The following is an 18521-nucleotide window of genomic DNA, read 5'->3' as shown; positions in this document are numbered from 1 at the left end:
GTTGGACATGTCAATTGCAGTTTGCATTATACACTAATAAAATGGTTAAAGTTGAAACCAGATACATTATACTCTAAACTTGGTGAAAAACTTGGTTTTCCTTAGGACCCGGGTTCGACTCTCACTCTCCCCATTATTTTCTGTGGCATCCAGATGAAGGGCGAATACACGTGGCGCCATTTCGTCTTGAATGGGAGGCGAGGTTTTACCGATTATTCCACTGTCGTGCCTTCGGGCGGGTGGAGGTCGGGTTTCAGCGCATCTGGGAGAGCCAAGGGGCTGGCGACGGTCGAGTAGTCAACCTTGGCCACAACACCCGGTGTCACGGTGATTGGCACGTCGTTCCTTGCCGTTCAAAAAAAATATCATACTCTAAAAACACCTAACATAAAGTAAAACTAGACACTAGAAAATGCAAGGAAATTTTGCTGACTAAAAAATTGTATATGATAACAGAAAATTAATAAATAAAATATATAAACATGATGTTAAAAATAGCTACTAAAACTACTACATCTTCCAACTTAAAACCTAGATTCAACAAGGTTGTAGGAGAGCTACAGTTTGATTCCTTCTTCCTCACTTCAACCAACACATCCGAAAAGAACAACAGTTATTTTCCAACAACAAAAAATTTAAAATAAAAGAAATAGATGTTGAACGACAACCCGTGGCTCCTATCAGTTTACTGAACGGAATCAGGCACCGGTCTGTCGAGTTGACCCGACAATCCATCTGAGTTGGCAAGTAACATTTGTGACACTGTTACGGGCCGAGTGTTTTTCAGGCGTAATACATGTACAAGCTGTTTGCAGCAGCACAAGCTATAGAGTTTTCACTAGGATGCCATGCCAGGTGGAGCAGCTTTGTTGTGAAATCGAATGAATTCCCGTTCGCATCTGGGCTCTCTCCGCCTCCTACACAAATACCACTTTCTTTAGAGCTGTAAACCCAAATAGGTGGGTTGACCAAGTCAAACGTGCCGGTCCGGGTTGACCCGCAAGCACTTTTTTCCTTAAGAAAAAGCCATATTGTTACAACTAGTAAATCTCCCCCATTGAAACGTAAAGTAACGCGGATTTTATATTGTCTAATGAAAACGTATTATATTTGGCTCGACTGATTTCCGAACAAAATTTATGTCAAAACATAGACCAACTGAAAAAGTACATTAAAATAAGCACAAAACGCTTTATATTTGACCCGACTTACTTCCCAAAAAAAATTTACGTCGAAACGTAAGAAAGTCGTGTTTTTGTAAGTTAACGGATGGTACCGCGTTGTGACGGCGTCGAATCGTAAAATAACTTGAATTTATACCGTCTAATGAAAACGTATTATATTTGACCTGACTCGTTTCCAAACAGCATTTACATCGAAATGTAGACCAATTGAAAACGTACATATAGATATACGTGAAAACACATTATATTTGACCTGACAAAATTTACGTCGAAACGTAAACCAACTTGAATTTACACCGACAAGTACATATATACAAATAAGCACTTAAAACTCGAGGGGGGGTCAAAATGACGTTTCATAATGTTTTAAGAAAGTTCAGGGGGTGTAAGTGTAAAAACTGAAAGTTAAAGAGTTCAAAGTAGAAAAAAGACAAAAATCAACAAAAAAGGAAAAAAAGTTACTGTAGCTCCGATGTGATAGACGCTACAGTAACCCAACTTGTTCTTTAATAATATTTTGTTATTATAATGATAATTTGATTCTTTGAATAAAGCGATTTGGGTTTTATACATTACTTTCAGCATGGTCGACCCAATTTAGCTTTTTCTAGCTGACGCGTTTGAGATAAAACACAACCTGAATCCACGCATTAGTAAGTAAACAGGTTGAAAATGGCACCTGCACACCGACTCTAAAGCAAAAAAAGATAAACAAAGCTGACCTCGTCTAACTGCACGGGTTATGCTGCTTAGAGATCTGGAGGGCCTTGAAGGTGTCTGCACTTGTCTCCTACATTTTTTGTTTGACAAAGTCCTCTTATCATATCACGTAGTTTATAGAAAGTAAAATATCTTTCAGGAAAGGTAACATTAATTTTAACTAGTGGGTTAACACCCGCGCCCCGCAGCGGGTTCAAAACGTAGATAAAAATAAGCAAATCACGAGAGTTAAAGTTGTTTGATGTTTTAGTTAAGGGGCTAAACATGTCAGTTTTAAAGTTGAGAGGCTAAAGCTAAAGTTGTTTATTATTAAAGTTGAGAGGCTAAGGTTGTTTGATGTAGTTTAGGGGCTAAACATGTCGTTATCTAGGTTTTAAAAAGCGCGCCTGGGGCGCGCCGAGGCGCGAGGCGCAGGCCTCAGCGCCTCAGGGCACCTGAGGCGCGCTTTTTCCACAACGCACAAAGCGCAAGAAAAACACATTTTTTTGGGTTTTTTGAGGTCTAAGGCGCGCGCCTTATGTATTTTAGGTGTTTTATGTTGTTTTAATGCATGAAAGTGTTGAACAATAGGTTTTTTGGCTTGTACATGTAGGTAAAATCATTAGAAACCTTAGTTGTAACTATATTTTGGATAAGGGATGCTAAAAATCTATGGGATATATATAAAAATTATATAATCTTCTTGCGCCTCGGGTACGAAAAAGCCCACCGCTTTTGCGCTCTGCTCTTCGCGCCTCATTTTTAGACCTCGTCGCTTTTGTGCGCCTCTCGCTTTTTAAAACCAAGGTCGTTATTAAAGTTGAGGGGCTAAACATGTCATTATAAAAGTTGAGAGGCTAAAGTTGTTTATTATTAGAGTTGAGAGACTAAAGTTGTTTTATTTAAGGGTCTACACATGTTGTTATTAAAGTTGAGGGGCAAAGTTGTTTATTTTTAAAGTTGAGGGACTAAAGTTGTTAAGAGGGTAAACATGTCATTATTAAAGTTGAGGGGCTAAACATATCGTTATTAAAGTTGAGGTGCTAAACATGCAGTTTCATGTTGACAAAATAGCATATTTATATTTATAGTATATATAATTACCTCATTGGATATTTATAGTATATATAATTACCTCATTGGGTTTTTGCTAGCTTCCAACGTAGTTGCTTCAGTGCTGCCAGAAGCACACCCAAACACACGGAACAAATTGCTGAAAAATCACATAAACGAGACGAGTTAGTGAGCAGTGAGCACCTACATGATATACGGATGCACGTGTCCTGTGTGTTGTGATTTGTGTGTGTGTTTTAACTTTTACCTGTAAGAGCCAGTTGCAACTCGCTGGCTATCACCACTCAAACAGCATTCAAATTTATCAAAAATTGAATCGTTTTCATATAGATCGCATAGCTGTAGATACGCAAGTCAAAACCATCAATGCACCAAAAAGAAAAAAAAGGGTATAAAAGTTGGTTATAGAGCAGGTAAAGTATATACATACCCTAGGTCTTAAATGCTCATGCACCTGGAACGTTGAAACTGGACCAGAGTCCATGTTGATGTCCCATAGCTACACAAACGACACAATTTCAGATTATATAACTGATCAAAACCGGAGGAATATTTTGGACTATTAGTTCAATAGTGACAAACCTTAAGGGTCATGTAATCACGACTAAGTATGTATCTTCCATCTCTTCCGAATTTTATGTCAGAAATAGAGGCTATTATCTCGGTGAAAAATGATCTTGAACCAGGTGCTTCTTGTTCCTCAAACCTATAAAAAAAATCTATTATTGCTTCTTTTAACACTATAAATATAAAGGCTACAATGCATCTACACACGTGATGATGTCTAGGGGTGTAAACAAGCCCAGAGGCTCGAGAGCTACTCGTGATCGGCTCGGTTAAAAGCTCGAACGAGTCGAGCCTTAACGAGCCCGAGCCCGAGCTCAAGCCTGAAATAGAGCTCGTTTAGTTATCGAGCCCGAGCTCGAGCCTGAAATACAAAGCTCGTTTAGGCTCGTGAGCCCAAACGAGCCTAAACAAAATTTTAGTTCTTCATATATATAATATAATAATGATGATGATAACATTGGTGAGCCGAGCTTTGGCTCGCTTAATCGCTGTTGAAAAGAGCTCGAGCCAAGCTTTTAGCTCATTTAAGGTTGTTCTCGAAATAGCTCGAGCCGAGCTGAGCTCGAGCTTTGGGTTTTACTTGCGAGCCGAGCTCGAGCCTAGTCAGGCTCGGGCTCGGGCTCGGCTCGTCTCGTTTACACCCCTAATGATGTCTTCTAAACAGTTACAGGATACCCACAAGCCCATTGTTCTTAACTTAAGTAAAGCACTTACAATTTAGAATGTTTATCACATAATGCGGATTGACGCAAATCAATGAGACGAATAGATCCTTTGGAACTACTATAAGCTAGTGTGCTACAATGAGTAGGATGAAACTCAGCACATGTAATCACCTCTGCACAAACAAAAAAAAAAGATGATTTAGAGTCGTGATAAATATCATAAACAACTAAGCAAGCAAGCAAGCCAATAAATAAACATATGGTTAATGCTAAGAAATGTTAGTGTCGTTAAAACAGGGCGTGTAAGGTGAACTCGTTTTTGTGCAAATTTTAACACCCTTATTTATGTTAATCCATGTTGTCAAAAGCGCAAAAAGCGCGCGCCTAGGCGCTCGGGCGCAGCGAGGCGCACCTACAGCGCCTGGTGGTAGCCTAGACGCAAAAATGGGTTTTTTTGAAAAAACGGTGCTGAGGTACAAAACGGTGTGCGACTAGGCGCAAAAACGGTCTGAGGCGCGAAAAAACGAAACCGCAAAAATAGGTTTTTTTTTTGAAAAAACGGTGCTGAGGCGCAAAAAGGCCTGATGGGACCGTGCACGTCTTCCCGATAACTATAGCATGTATTAAATTGAGTGTAAATCAAACACATGTTAAAAAGCTGTACCGGTAAGATCCTCCATGTTGGCAGGCTTGACATCCACAATGTTGAAACTCTGATTGCTAATTTCCAAATTCCAAAGGTTTATCCGAAGATCATCAGCTGAGATGAATGTTTCGCCATCACTGATGCATAGAAATGAGAAAGAAAGAAAGAAAGAAAAAGTCGGCATCAGATTCTTTGTTTTTTTTTAATATTATCCTGATTCACAACACAACGTGCTACACTAATATCAACCGATAGCATCTCTTCAAGGTGCATCATATGTTCATATCCAAATTGCAAGATGAAATTCAAGCAAACAAGATCAGATGTTTGTCTATAAGCAAACTTAGCCGTATTATTTGCAAGAATAAAATAAAAAAAAATTCAAACCTGTTATTTGAGATTGAGTTGATATGGTAGTCATGCGCGTGAGCGTACACTCTTCTACATCTGGGAACAAGACTGGTCTCATTATAAGTAACCTACAAAATTTTAAAAGCGTCACATCAGTTCCTTAAAAGATGGTTACAGCAAAAGCAAAAGGACACGGATGGTCCCTGTGGTTTACCAAAATTTTGGATTTGGTCCCTAACTTTCCAAAAGTACACAGATGGTCCTTGTAGTTTGCACTTTGCAACACATTTAGTCCCCAGCTTTTCCAAAAGTACACAGATGGTCTCTGTGGTTTGCACTTTGTAACACATTTCGTCCTCGGCTTTTTCCAAAAGTACATGGATGGGTCCCTGTGGTTTGCATTTTGTAACGCATTTAGTCCCTAACTTGGACCTGCTAAAACCTTTAGATTTTTGGCTGGGGACTAAATGCGTTACAAAGTGCAAACCACAAGGACCATCCATGAACTTTTGGAAAGCTAGAGACCAAATCCAAAATTTTGGTAAACCACAGGGACCATCCGTGAACTTCATTCGATTAAAAAAGAGTTAGATGGTGAACACTGATCAGGAACATATATTGCATTGCAAATTTGCAACTATTTATTCGATTTCCACAACCACTTGTGCTTCATTATGATAATCGGTTTGAAATTGAATGTGATAACACACACACACACATATACATATATATAACAAGAGTCGGGTAGAAGTACCACAGGTAGACGCAGTGATGGGATGCCGCCAGAAGGAAATTTGAAGTCATTGATCAGGTTAGTGGAAGATTTATCTTTGCATCCCCCGTTTACAAGATAAGAATTAGTAACTGAAGAATCACTTGAACTGGCAATATTGTTCTTTCCAGCAACTTTTGAAGGGTCCATGTTCATGCTTGCAATTTTCTTAATTTTCTTCTCTTGAACCTGTATAACATGAAGAGATAATGCAATATCCACATGTAATTTCATCCAAAATAAGAACAAAAAAATGAAGCGAATAGAAAAGATCATAAAATCCAGTGTAAAAAGGAATAACATCACATGTTTCACATGTTTATGTTGTCTAAGGGGCTATTTGGCAACTTCTGAATGGTTAAGTGCTGAACCAGTAAGAAGTCTGAACCATTAAGTGTTGAACCAGTGAGAGGTCTGAACCATTAAGAGACAGTATAATGCTTAACCGTTCAGAGACAAATGTCTGACCAATTTAGATTAGAGGTCTTAACCATTCAGACGTAGTATAATGCTTAACCATTCAGATGCAAATGTCTGAACCATTCAGACATCTGCTCGTGAAACAAACAGTCAGAGGTAAACAAATAGCTAGCCCCTAAAGAGATTAATTGCTCACAACTGTTTAATGATAGATTGATAATGTAAACATCAATAGCAAAAACTGATGGCAAAAAGGTATTCTTTGGATTTAGACTTGATAATACAAATAAAACACCATAAATGCAAAATAAAGTCTATAATCTATATATTTTACATATATGATATATGAGCATGTTAGAACTTAGAAGTAATGCAACTAAGTGAAAATTAATTGTAGCGCTTACCTTCCAGAACTTAATAGTTTTATCGTTAGTCGACAGAAGGAAAAGAGCACCATTGGCTGTTTGGCACCATCTTATTTTGTTGATTTTCTCCTCAATCTCCAAACTCTTTAAATAATCAAACTGGGAAAAAAAAGAAATTGGAGATGTAGTACAAAAGTTACAGCCGTCAACTAGTAAATAAACATGATAAGGAGTTTAAAGAAACCTCGGGTTCATGGCTCTGGAACTCAGTTTTGTAACGAAACTCTGGATGCTTACTTGTCGAGTAATCAGTCTTCTCTAAATCTTTTCTACTTCCACCGTTCTACACAATGTAGCAAATAATAAAATGAGTACATACCAAGATAAATATAAGATATACAAAAAGTAAAATGCCATTTTCGTCCCTGAGGTTTGGCCAGTTTTGCGACTTTCGTCCAACAGGTTTAAAATTTTGCTGTTTTCATCCGGCTCGTTAACTCAGTCCATTTTTCTCCATTAAGCCAGGGGTGTTTCTGTCTTTTTTGTTAACCTAAACGGCAATTTGGTCTTTTTGAGAGGTATTCTGTCTTTTTACATAGAGTGAAAGAGACCAAATTGCCCTTTAAGTTAGCAAAAAAGACGAAAATACCTCTGACTTAACAAAGAAAACTGGATGGAGTTAACGAGCCGGATGAAAATGGCAAGATTTCAAACCTTTTGGATCCAGATACGAAAAAACAAACCTTTGGACGAAAGTCGCAAAACTGGTCAAACCCAAGGGACGAAAATGACATTTTACTCATATACAAATATCATAACTTTAGAAAGCAAATTGTAAAAGTGAGAAAATCTCAACCAACAAAATGCAATATATTCTGGCACAAACCTCCTTCGTATCTGTTCTTTCAAATAACACCACCCTGCCCCCACGATCACCAGTTGCAAGATGATCACCACTTTTATCAAACTCGATTGCTGAGATGATATCAACTGAGAAAATAAATGCAAATAAGTCAGACAATGCAATCACAAACTTTTGGTCGCTGAGAATATGTTGAAGTTTGAATACGGCTATAAAATCAGCAATAACACAAATGGAGATTATACAAAAATGTACGGAATTAAAAACAAGATACATATATAGTAAAGGATTATATGGATTCATATAACTAAACAAAAAACAAAGCTAACAAAGAGGTAACTGATTGCTAGAAGAGATAAACAGTTGCCATAACATTAACATAAATATATAAAAGAAATTCGCAATGACATAAAACACAAGGAAACTGGAGATTCTCGTGAAACGTCTTTCTGTCGGGTCAACTTTGTTTGTTAAGGGTGCCAAAAACGTTGCAACTGAGTTCCAAGTCGAAGCACGTGGAAAGTATGTAAACATTCAATTTCAACCACCCCTAATTCTAAAATTTATACTATATTAACATACAAGCAATACGTATACAAAGGAATAATAACTAAAAGCAAATGTCAACCCACAATGTCATTGCACCAAATGCGGAAACTATATGATTGGATATACGACTTTCAACCTATCATAAGATTCCGGAAGTGTTAAACTAGAAAAAGTATACTGCACTTATATAGATGTACATGAACCAAAATCCTCTCCTGGACTCTACAATCCCTAAGTCAATACGTAGTGGGGCGGTATGCCCCAAGATGGCGCCGGAAAACGCCCCCAAACACCGAAACGAGGGGCGGTATGAATGAAAAAAATGGGGTGGGGCGCGAGTATTATAGCGGCGGTATGGGGATGTTTTCAAAGTTTGGACCAATCAAAATTAGTTAGTGTTTTTATAATTAATTAATAAAAACAAAAATTAATAATTAGGTATTGATGGGTAGGGGCTTTATGACTACGGGCTCTAGTGATATAACGCCCCATAAAGCCCCTGTGTGACGTGTCACGACACGTGTCGCATAACGCCCCACAAGGGGCTTTATGACTACGGATGGCCTAACACTGTCTTTAACCTATGAAAATACATAGAGAAATAAAGCTTTCAAACACTCATAACTTTAAACTCTATATTCCTATAGATCAACACCTCTATCAATCACAAGTAATCATTAATCAATCACTAATGCACCGATCCAATAAACACAACACATGCTTCATCCAAACCCTAACTTAACTCCACAGATCCACTTAACAACATAAATCAACAACAAAAATAAAAATTAACAATAACCTAAACGCCTAAAATCAAAAGTTTAAACCTAATTTACCTTCCTGAACTTCTTCACCGGCGGTTCGTTCACCAAACACCTGAGAAAACTTCCACTCAAGCTCCGGTGGCGGAGCCGCCGGAGCTGCCGGAACATCTGCATCGCTACCGTTCATTTCCGCTTCTATTTTCGTCGTTAATTGATCGAGAGATGAACAAAACAGCGAAATCTGTACGGACTAGACTCGAATCACGAGTGCATCAACGAATCGGTTTTTTTGGCGATTAGCGTGTGTTGAATTGTGGTTTTGTGGATCGTTTGACGGATTTGTTGACGGTAATGTGGCATTTGCAGGTTTGATTAGGCATTAAGGAGCATCGTAAGCGATTTGTTTGGTGGATTTGAGATGAAAAATTGGGTCTGATCTTGTTCGCGCAGACAGACAGACAGACAGACACTCTCTCGGTTCTTCAAAAGGATAGAATTGTAAAATGGACTGACCAAACCCTTTCCCTTGTTTTACACTGTGTTCCAGAGTTTACTAACCGAAGGAAAGGAAAGGAAACAAAAAGAAAGCAAAAATATTTTGTGTTCCAGAGTTTCATTTAAGGAAGGAAAAGAAAGGAAAATAAAACATGTCGTGTTCCCGAGTTTCATTTAAGGAAGGAAAAGAAAGGAAGTGACACGAAAACTAGGCTAAATTCTTTAATTTTTCTTTCCTTCCGATTTGGGAGGAAACGGTGGGAAAGACATCTTTATTTTTCCTTTCTCGTCCTTTCCTTTCTCACTTTTGCTTTCTTTTCTTATCCCTCATTAAGTTAACTCGGGAACAGAGTGTTACTTTCTTTTCGTTTTTTTTTTTCTCCATAGTACAATGTTTTTCTTTTTTCTATAAACTTTAGGAGTAAACTGCAATTTGAGTACCTGTTGTAAGTTGTTAGTGACAATTTCAGTCCCTGATTCTAAAAAAGATATAATTGAGCTCCTGGGTGTTCCAAAACTAATCATTAACTCATTAATAGAAGTATATGTATGAAGGGTATAATGGTAATTTATTCTTTCATCAAACCATACATTAAAATACTACCCCCTCCCCCATTTTTCTTAATCACCTCGTTTTACATCCTCCCTTCACCTACCTCTCACCAACAACGACCGAACTAAAATCTCCCGCCACCACTGCGATCACCCGCCGTCCTACCGCCACTTCACCCTAAACTAAGGACGACGGTGATGCACAGTGGAAGATGAGGAATGTGAAGGTGGTTCCGGTTAATGAATATGGTTCTGATGACGATAGTGGTACACAAAACACAATGGCGGTGATTATGGTGAGCCATGTTGTGGAGGTTGATGGTGATGACAATAGTGGTTATGTTCGTGATGACGAATGTCGTGGTAAAAAGTGGTCGGAGATGAAGGTTGTTGACGGTGGTTCTGGTGGTAAGCTTCCTTGCCTCCTCTTGACATACTAGCCTTCTGTGATTGAGTCCATGATAGTCCTTTCAAACCATCATGTTCACAACATAGTTACCATGCATGCTCATTCATATTAACATTCATTTCCAACTCCTATGTTACATTGACTTTCACTGTTCAATCATTAACTTGCATAAGACATGAATTAACAATCGTATTGTTCACAATTCAAGTAATTCAATTTACTACGATGTATACCACATGATAATCTTATCATGTATCGTATGATTTCCCGCATCTTACAATCGCGTTAGGATACCTATTCATACTATTCCTACATCTGTTGACTTTTCAGAAAGTCAATTGTCAAGCATATAAGCTTTCAACTTTAGGAACATACATTCATATTGACATACTAGATCCTATCAATCACACCATATCCACTACACTCACATGCTTTATGGCACATATAACCTTATGATTACTTAGGTGCTTACATGCCCACATATAATCTCTTCTATGCATACTATTACTTTCATGATCTACAATTTTACAACACCATCCAAGAAAACCAGTACAACTTAACTTCTACCTTAATACTTGCTAGTAATTTGATATGCTCCACAATTAGCATAACGCACTTCCATAATCTTACTTAAGTAATAAAACAAACACATAGTGTGCACCATATCATTCAAACATATAGTACAAGCTACCAATGCATACTTCTTACTAAATCATAGAATCAACTAAATTCCCATGTGTATTTCATTTAAAACACAGTCCTTGTGTTAGTTTACTATCAATTGCTTCATTATCACATTCTACACATGTTCATCCATTACTTGCATACAATTTCACATAATAACCTATACTAGGCATTTCATCGAACACGTGGCGTGCGGACACCAAATCAGCCCTATGTACAAGCTCTTCATCTAAACTCTCCGTACCTCTTGCTTTCATTCAACAATTACAACTAAAATCAAGTTACTTTCATACCATGCTCAATCCATCTAACAAGAATCAATTAAATACAACCTAATACATCAATATTTGAACTACATATCGCCCCCACCCCTACTAGTGGGTTTCAACTCAAAACATTAAATTATTAGAAATCATTCATAAACAAAGTTCTATTTGGTGATTCTAAGAAACATTTATGCTTATTAACATACAAAATCAAAGATTAATCACATTCGCATTACTTGCAAAGTCGCCAGATAAGAATCTAAAACTTACCACACGTTTGTTAGCGCTATATTATAAGGATAGATATTGATCCATTCATTTGATCATCAATCCAACACCCTTCAATTTGCTTATTTTCACCTTATCCTTGAGAGGTTGTCACCTTTTCTCCTATCTCAATCTCTCCATACATGACACACACACACACACCTACACATGCTAAGGGGCTGTTTGGTAGCCTCTGAATGGTCAATAAGAGGCTACCTCTTAATGGAACCATTAAGAATTTTAGCAATGAGAAGGTAGAAGAATGTGACATGTGATGATTTACCATTCAGAGGTTACCTCTTAACCATTCAGACTTGAGGTTACCTCTTATTCATTCAGAGATTTTAAACCATTAAGAGGTAGCATCTGAATGGTCATTAAGAGGCTACCAAACAGCCCCTAAGGTTTTTTATAAAATAAAGAGTAAATTGCTAAAATCGTCCCTGAGGTTTGGGCATGTTTACAAGTTTCATCCAAAACAACTTTTTTGTACCATATTGCCCTTCACATATTGCGAGTCATGCCCGGTTACGTACTGGTTGCAGGTCTTGCATAATTAGGGGGCTTCTGGTGATTCTGGACAGCCCTCTTCCCAGGCCTAATGAGACGCTTGTTGGTGTCGCAGCCTTTATTGCGTACGCCTTAAGGGTTTGAGCAGGATACGGGGGTACTTCTGTCACCTTGCACAACGACTCCTAGCATATCTGCCATGACTTGTGTTTCTGTCACGTCCACGTTTACTTTACCGCGGCGATCATCAATCAATTCTTTCTTCCAGGCCTTAATTTTCTCTACGAAAACCTCCATCGTTGCCCGGTCGCCCACCACCTCCTCTAGTGCCTCGGAGAAACAATCGACTAGGTTGTTCCTGGTCAATGAAAGCGGGGACAGATCTACCCCATAACTGCACATGAAAAACTGATTCTGGAAACACGTGACGTCCCCAACGGCTAACCACATACTTCTCCGGTATTTCATCCACCTTTGTCTGCTTGAAGACGCAGAAAATATACCTGCAAAGATATCCGATACGGCACCACAAGTTACAGGAGCATGTTGTGGTGTCCTCCATTGTGTCAACTTTAACCTGTATCGGTGATCAAAACGCACCCGTAAAAAAATACACGAAATATGGTAAAAAAATGGAGGGAGCAAAGGGAAGCGGGTGCATTACCGTGAAATCGTTCACGACATCAGACCTCTTGTCCATGTGTGTAACAATGTATATCTTCGTACCATCGACTTCTTCGACGTTCATGGTGTAACAGTCCAACAGACCCTTCAGAATCTCTTTGCGAACCTTGATGAAAATGGTCGGGGAATACAATAACGCACAATGCTTCTCTATTGCCAGTCTGGACTTCAACTCGTGTGCGCGGTCATCAGCCTTAAAGTCCGCAACCCTCTGCCTGTATCTTTGGGAGTCCAGTGTTGCGTCGTAACACAATAAAAACTGGACTAGGGTGTTCGCCCATGAGGAATTTACCTTAAACGCCGCGTTAGAACTCTCACGTCGTGAGGTGGTCTTCATCAAACAAGACATCGGGATTTCTCTGAACTACGTCGGGACCCATAATTCCTTTTTGTTGAACATATCTCTCAGCCAGTCATGATTTTCAAGCCCGTACTTCTCCAGCAGCTTTTCCCACCTACGCTCGAATGTTGACGGTTTTATATAAATGTTCCATACAAGTTTATGTATGGTAGCCCTGACTTGAGAGTTATCTTCGACCTCACCTGCAATCTGGACACAAGAAACATGTGGCCCCGGGCAAAAAAAAAAAAAAAAAAAAAAAAAAAAAAACTCGTTTAGGCACGCCACCTTAAAAAACATATTTTACATCAAAATTTTTGGGACATGTGAGGCAAAAAAGAGAAAAAAAACATACTTTTAATCAATTTTTTCAGATCAAACAACCACAGCAGTAGTGAAAAAAATATGCCTACAACGGAAAGAAAATAAAACATATCAAGGTGGCAAGTTGACCTTTGACGGTAATTTCTTCACGATGTGCCACATGCACAAACGATGAAGAGACTAAGTGAAAACAGCGCCAACGGCTTGTCTCAATGTCGGGTTTTGGTCAGTTAGCACAAGGGTAGGCTGCTTGTTCTGCGCTTCAAGAAAAGAGGTTAGCAGCCACGTGTACACTTCGATTGTCTTGCAGAATAAAAGGTCGGCTCCAAAAGTGACGCATCTTTTGTTGTTGTCCACCCCGATGAACGAAATGAAAATAAGATTGTACCTGTACGAGATGCATTAAAAAAGGGTTCAGGCTTTTCAATATAAAAAAAACCATCTTGAGTTAAATTGGCAATGAGCTTTACTTGTTTGTTTGGTAAGTTGCGTCGAACGCAATGACATCGCCAAAGGCTTGGTAGTTGATATTGGAAATTTCATCTGCCCAGAACATGTGTCGCATATCGTCGTTTTCCATGCTATATCTAAAAGTGTAGTTGGGTAAGTGGTCGACCCGGTCTTTCATTTTCTCAATCACCAATTGCGCGTCCCTGTCGCCGATGAACATGTGAACATTCCTCACGAAATTCTTGCAGTCATCTGTCGTACCCTTCACGTTGTGGTGCCCACCCCTTAGGCTTACTTGGAGTTTATGGGCCACCGACGGGCCTACCTTGTTAAGGCTAGCTCGGTGGATGAATTCTTTGGTAAAAAAAAAAATCTAACCTCCGCCGTTTTTTGGTAAGATATATGTTGTGCATTGGGACCATTGGATGATTATGGTTTTCTTAGAAATGATACAGAACCCAACTACGCGAGGTCTGATCGAACTTGACACGTATACAGGCTTTACAGTCACAAACCCGGAAAGTGAAATGCCTTATCCAGCGTGTCGAACTTCCTTTTAAGTTGCGACTTGTCGTGGTTGGAACACACAATGTAACGATGCGTGATGGCTCCTTTCTTCCTCTTAATGGTTCCCAGCCTAGTCGAAAACCCACACTTCTCTGCATACAGATCATACATCTCGACCACATCCTCCCATTGCTGGAACATGGTATCAAGTTTCGGTCTAAGGTGGTCTGGGACAGACGGGCACTAGTAGCGTGTGTCGTTCGGGGTGAACCATGAAAAGCATTCCTCTGCAGAATCCGTTCTGCGATATGTGTACCAAACAACAACAAAAAATATAAGAAAGTAATAAACGACTAACCTAACACATAGCATACAAATTATAGGGGGTGTGAAATTTAATCCCCAAGATGGTGTGTCATTTGTGAACAAATTATGGGCTTGTGTAAACCTTGAAAGTGGGACAATTAGATGGTTTGTCGTCTGACAAACAAAAAACTGCACAGCGCATTACAACACACAAAAATGGGGAATTTTTTCCTATTTGCACAGTGGGGGGGGGGGGGTAATCAGGTATATGTTCCAAATAAATAGTATAGAAAAAGGGTGTTTTTTGCTAAGGTCCGTGCAAAACGGAAGCCCACGGTTGCAAAATAAAGAAAAATCGGCATCAATTGATAACATCTAGGGTGTATACAAAAACTCAACCACAAATTTAGAGACAAACCAACGTCAATTGATAACATCTAGGGTTTATGCGAAAAGCTCAACCACATAAAAACTTGACCCTGATGCTAACAAAAAGGACACTGTTCACCGGGGGGGTGTAGAAAAAAAATGTTACCAATGTCGGTGACTTGAATCGTCGGGATCATTGGGGTTTGGAAGGGGGCCGACGATGATCCACAATCAACAATCCCTGGATGAGGGCTTCAGGGGATATTTAGATGGTGTCGGGCCTTCGAACGTGGTATGATATCATCTCTTCAACTGATGAACCAGACAAATGATGTTGCCCTGAAAACAGAGAACCTCCGATGATATCGCCACCACTGGCGTTCATTGACGCCTGACACAACCCTACAGTCAGCTGTGTATTTAGTAACCGGTGGGGTGTGCCAACCAATCGATTGTCACCTGCAATCATATTACCACCAGTGAGATCGCCTTGAATGTCGGGGATTGAACCTTGATACATAATGCGTGTGTGTGTGTAAAGTCTGTGATGTGGTGAAGTGTAACACCCCGAAAACGGGTTTGGTAATCAAACCACGTTAATATTAAAAGACGGGTAAAATACCATCAGTGGTAAAAGTAACCCGGTAAATATTAGGATTTAAAAAAATAAACGCTATATTAACTAAAAGTTGAACGAAAACTTTTGAGGAAATAAAAGCTTATAAACGGCCCACGATAACATAACTTAGAGGGACTTAAGTTGCCAAAAAAGGGGACTTGATTTATAAAAACTAAAAATCAAAACACAACACACACATAGTGTGTGTGTGTGTGTGTGTGTGCGCGTACGACCAGGAGCAAGAGCAAGGAGCTCAAAACCCTAGTTCAACAAATTGGTCAAATTGAAGCTCGAATCAAGACCCAAATCAATGCATGAACACATAGAAACGATCACCTAGCCATGGGGATCACAAGGTATGTTGAATTTTGTTATTTTGTGATACTTTGAAATTATGATGAACAACCATAATCCAAATTCTGGAATGAATAATGAATCTATGAGCGTCGTTGTGATGAAATTCATGTTTAGAAACAAACCTTAGTTGAAAACTCAAAGAATTAGTGTTAAAAACTAAGGATTTGATGTATTCCCTTGTATGTGCTAAGTGGGTTTTGGCTAAATAATGAAGATGATGATATGTTTGTGCTAGAAATCATCATAATTGATAGTTGAAGCAAGCTACTTAAACAAATTGCAAGTTTGAGTATTTGATTATACATAATTCGAAATGGGTTTTGAATGTTGTAGTGAAATTAGTGATTTAATTCATGAATATGGATGTTTGGAATCATGTTAACTAATAATTGATAGGTAGAACTTGATTATATTAGGTGTTCGGATGAATGCTAGTGGTATGACGAAATGGGTTTCACTCGTATATAAGGGACCCTTAGTCCTTGCGAAATGAATGAACAAATTAGTCTTGGTAATCACTTGAACAAGATAAAGTGTTGAAAATGTAATAAACTCGGCTAGAACCTTGGTTAAAACGGTGGCCTAAAGATAACGCCTACCGGGTAATCAAAGAATGCCTAAACTAGTTGATGAACTTGAATGTGCATCTTGTATACTAATGAGCATTTGACTTTTAAAAAGTCAACCTGACCTACCATACGATGAATGATAATTTGATATGAAATGTGTAAGGTGGAATAATTGTATTAAATTATGATTAGTCTAACCACCTTGTGAATGATGAATGATAGTTTGGCGCTTAACAAGCTAGGTGGAAGCTTGGGGAGAAAGCGAGTTGAAGGAATCAAGTACGAGAAGAAAAGCGTAAACTGGATGAGAGGTAAGTAAAACTTACACCCACTTGTAGTATACGTGTTTATTTTATAGGCGATAAATACGAGAAAGGATTAGGTTCAAATTATGGGTTCCGACACGAAACGAAATGGGTCGGAACGAATAAAAACGTTTTAAACCATGATTAATGGTGAAAGAGGCAAAATGGTAAATTAGTCATGAATTTGATAAGAATTAATGAGTTTTTCTTAAAGTTACCTTAGGCCGTGGGGTATGGTGGGGCTTGGGTTGGGGCTTGGGTTGGGCATTTGGTGACACGTGTAAAGGGAGCCAGCCCACGGGGTGGTTACGTATCCGCGGGGTATGACGGGGCGTGGGTTGGGCTTGGGTTGGGCGGGTGGCTATGCCATCTCAACAATTAATTTTAATATATATTTATATTTATAATTATACAAAAAATAAACATACATATTTTAAAAAAAAAAATACATAAACATACATAATAATTATCAAAATAAAAGACAGTCATTCTTCGTCGTCTTCGTCGGTTTCGAACCCAGGAATCATTGAAACATGTTCCACCAAATCAGCTCGAAGGTTCTGATGTATATCCCTTGACTTTATTAAAAATTCATTTGCCGCTTTATCTTCGTTTGATACGTTACCTGGTTGGGGGTCATCGTCATCATAGTAGTTAACGACCACTTTACCTTCATCCTCCAAAATCATGTTATGAAGAATGATACATGTGTACATCACGTTTCCAATCTGATCCTTGTCCCATAGTCGACAAGGAATTCCCAATATTCGCCACCTTTTCTTCAAAACACCGAATGCTCGCTCGACGTCTTTACGTGCAGCCATCTGGACCCTGTTAAACTTTAATCTCTTTGGATCTGTGGTACCGTGTTTTGTGAAGGATTTTACAAAAACCCCCCACTCTGGGTAAATCCCATCAACTAGGTAGTACCCGTACACGTACTCAACCCCGTTTACAAAGAAACTTCCTTTGGGTCCTATACCATTTACCCGATCATTGAAAAGAGGCGAGTGGTGTATGATGGTAATATCATTATGTGAACCTGGCATACCGAAGAACGCATGCCATATCCAAAGATCTTGGGACGCAACCGCTTCAAGCATGATGGATGGCACCCCGTGAAATCCACTAGTGTGAGCACCTTGCCATTGGGTAGGACAAAGTTCCCAGGGCCATTTCATACAATCTAAACTACCTATCATCCCGGGTAGCCCATGATAATCAGCGTGATGTTCCAATATTTGTTGCATGTCACTGAGGGAGGGCATTCTCAAATATCTTTTCTTATAAAGTTCTAGAATACAAGAACAAAAGTTGTGAAGAGTTTCTCTAGCTACACGTGCAGACATTTTTAAATATTCATCCATAATGTCCGAACTATTGTCGTACGCTAACTGCCTAAGTGCGGCCGTGACCTTTTGCCACGTACTAAATCCTAATTGCCCAGTTACATCGGGTTTTTGTTTGAAATAATCATATTTCTCCTCAAGATCTATAGATATTCTTAAAAATAAGTTTTTACTCGTACGAAAACGACGCCTAAACATTTTTTCATCATACTTAGGTTCCGCTGAGAAGTAATCGCTTACC

At 39.0% G+C, this 18521-nt stretch overlaps 1 protein-coding gene across 1 annotated transcript; it reads right to left on the bottom strand.

Annotated features, from left to right (window-relative positions):
• Nucleotides 1-445: 445 nt before the first annotated feature.
• Nucleotides 446-9424, bottom strand: LOC110894221 (serine/threonine protein phosphatase 2A 55 kDa regulatory subunit B beta isoform). The gene is made up of 14 exons (XM_022141415.2): nucleotides 8991-9424; nucleotides 7630-7733; nucleotides 6988-7086; nucleotides 6783-6902; nucleotides 5941-6147; nucleotides 5223-5314; nucleotides 4854-4972; nucleotides 4239-4362; nucleotides 3540-3663; nucleotides 3388-3456; nucleotides 3205-3296; nucleotides 3019-3096; nucleotides 1907-1974; nucleotides 446-917 (listed from the first exon to the last, which is right to left on the bottom strand). The coding sequence occupies exons 1-14, from the start codon at nucleotides 9103-9105 to the stop codon at nucleotides 784-786; spliced, it is 1545 nt and encodes a 514-aa protein (XP_021997107.1). The 5' UTR covers nucleotides 9106-9424; the 3' UTR covers nucleotides 446-783.
• Nucleotides 9425-18521: the final 9097 nt, after the last annotated feature.

The sequence above is a fragment of the Helianthus annuus genome, chromosome 12, assembly GCF_002127325.2.
Source record: "Helianthus annuus cultivar XRQ/B chromosome 12, HanXRQr2.0-SUNRISE, whole genome shotgun sequence".
Classification (NCBI taxonomy): Eukaryota; Viridiplantae; Streptophyta; class Magnoliopsida; order Asterales; family Asteraceae; genus Helianthus; species Helianthus annuus.
This window is presented reverse-complemented; position numbering and strand designations above follow the sequence as displayed.

Bases quoted from the DNA above. Each gene is read 5' to 3' on its own strand.
- LOC110894221 (XM_022141415.2), bottom strand. From the start codon at position 9,105: ATGAACGGTAGCGATGCAGATGTTCCGGCAGCTCCGGCGGCTCCGCCA. The intron at 4,973-5,222 runs GTTTGAATTTTT...TCTATGCATCAG, and splicing joins AACTCAATCTCAAATAACAG to TGATGGCGAAACATTCATCT. The intron at 918-1,906 runs GTCAGCTTTGTT...GTATTTGTGTAG, and splicing joins AACCCGTGCAGTTAGACGAG to GAGGCGGAGAGAGCCCAGAT.